The 951-nt window shown below is 49.9% G+C and overlaps 1 protein-coding gene across 1 annotated transcript in view; it reads right to left on the reverse strand.

Moving 5' to 3' along the window:
* Nucleotides 1-950, reverse strand: part of LOC104784135 (neurofilament medium polypeptide-like) — a gene marked incomplete at its 5' end in the record, with an annotated part of 2923 nt that extends 1973 nt beyond the window's left edge. Inside the window, 2 exons of the mRNA XM_010509200.2 lie at nucleotides 2-506; nucleotides 601-950. Of these exons, the coding sequence (XP_010507502.2) occupies nucleotides 2-506; nucleotides 601-950 (855 nt within the window). The remainder of the gene's footprint in view (nucleotide 1; nucleotides 507-600) is intronic.

The raw sequence follows: 951 nt of genomic DNA on the forward strand, positions 1-951 counted from the left end.
TCATATTGACGGTCGGAGATTGATCCTCGTTATCCGGTTGGTCCTGTTCTACCGTCTCCTTCCTCGGTAAGCTCGCCGAGCTCTGCACGTCACTCGTTTCTTTCGTTTCTTCCTCTCCCTTCGACTCTTCCATTGACTCAATAAACTCGGGCAAGTCATTCCCCTCTCTTACTGTGTCTTCTCTGTCCGAGTTCGCCGCGCTCTCGCAGCTTCCTCTACCCGAATCCTCTCTTACCGGTTTCTCATCGTTGTCTATCCGGTTCGGTTCTTCGTCCACCGGTTCAGCGATTTTAACATCTATGTTCGTGTTATCAGATCCGGTTCCGGTATTATTGTCCTTTGGATCTGGAGAATTAACCGGCTCATCGACCGGGACGGCACCGGAGGTATTACCCGAATCACGGTGGTTCTCTTTCGTCTCCGCGATTTTATCTAGATCTGAATCTTCAATCTTCAAGCTCTCCTCTCTCTCATCTTCCAATCTCTTCACCTTCAACTGCAATGACCTGTACTCACAAATCCTCGATTCAAAATCTACGGTAATGCAAATCTGGAATCGGGAAAAAAAAAAGAGAAGCAACGGGGTCGATTTGAAATTACGAGATGGATAGATCGTAACGTTCGACTTCGCGGCGGAGCTCGTCGACACGGAGCTTTCTCAGCTCCTCAAGCCATGGAACGGAAGAGATCTCGGCGGCGTCGACGGTTTCTTCTCCCTCTGTAGATCCCGGAGAGACGAGTTCACAAGAGAATCGGCGCTTGAGATCGCAGTACTTGTGACGACAGTCGAAGGCTGTGAGTGTACGGAAAATGGAGTTCTGTTTCTGGATTTCGGCGGCGACGGAATCCCATGAATCAGTACCGTGACGGTGAACGGCGCAGGCGAGGAGGAGCTCCTCCATTGTGCTCCATGTTTGTTTCTCTGGAGAATTTTTGTCGTTTTCCGGTTTT

Source organism: Camelina sativa, chromosome 4 (assembly GCF_000633955.1).
Source record: "Camelina sativa cultivar DH55 chromosome 4, Cs, whole genome shotgun sequence".
NCBI classification, from domain to species: Eukaryota; Viridiplantae; Streptophyta; class Magnoliopsida; order Brassicales; family Brassicaceae; genus Camelina; species Camelina sativa.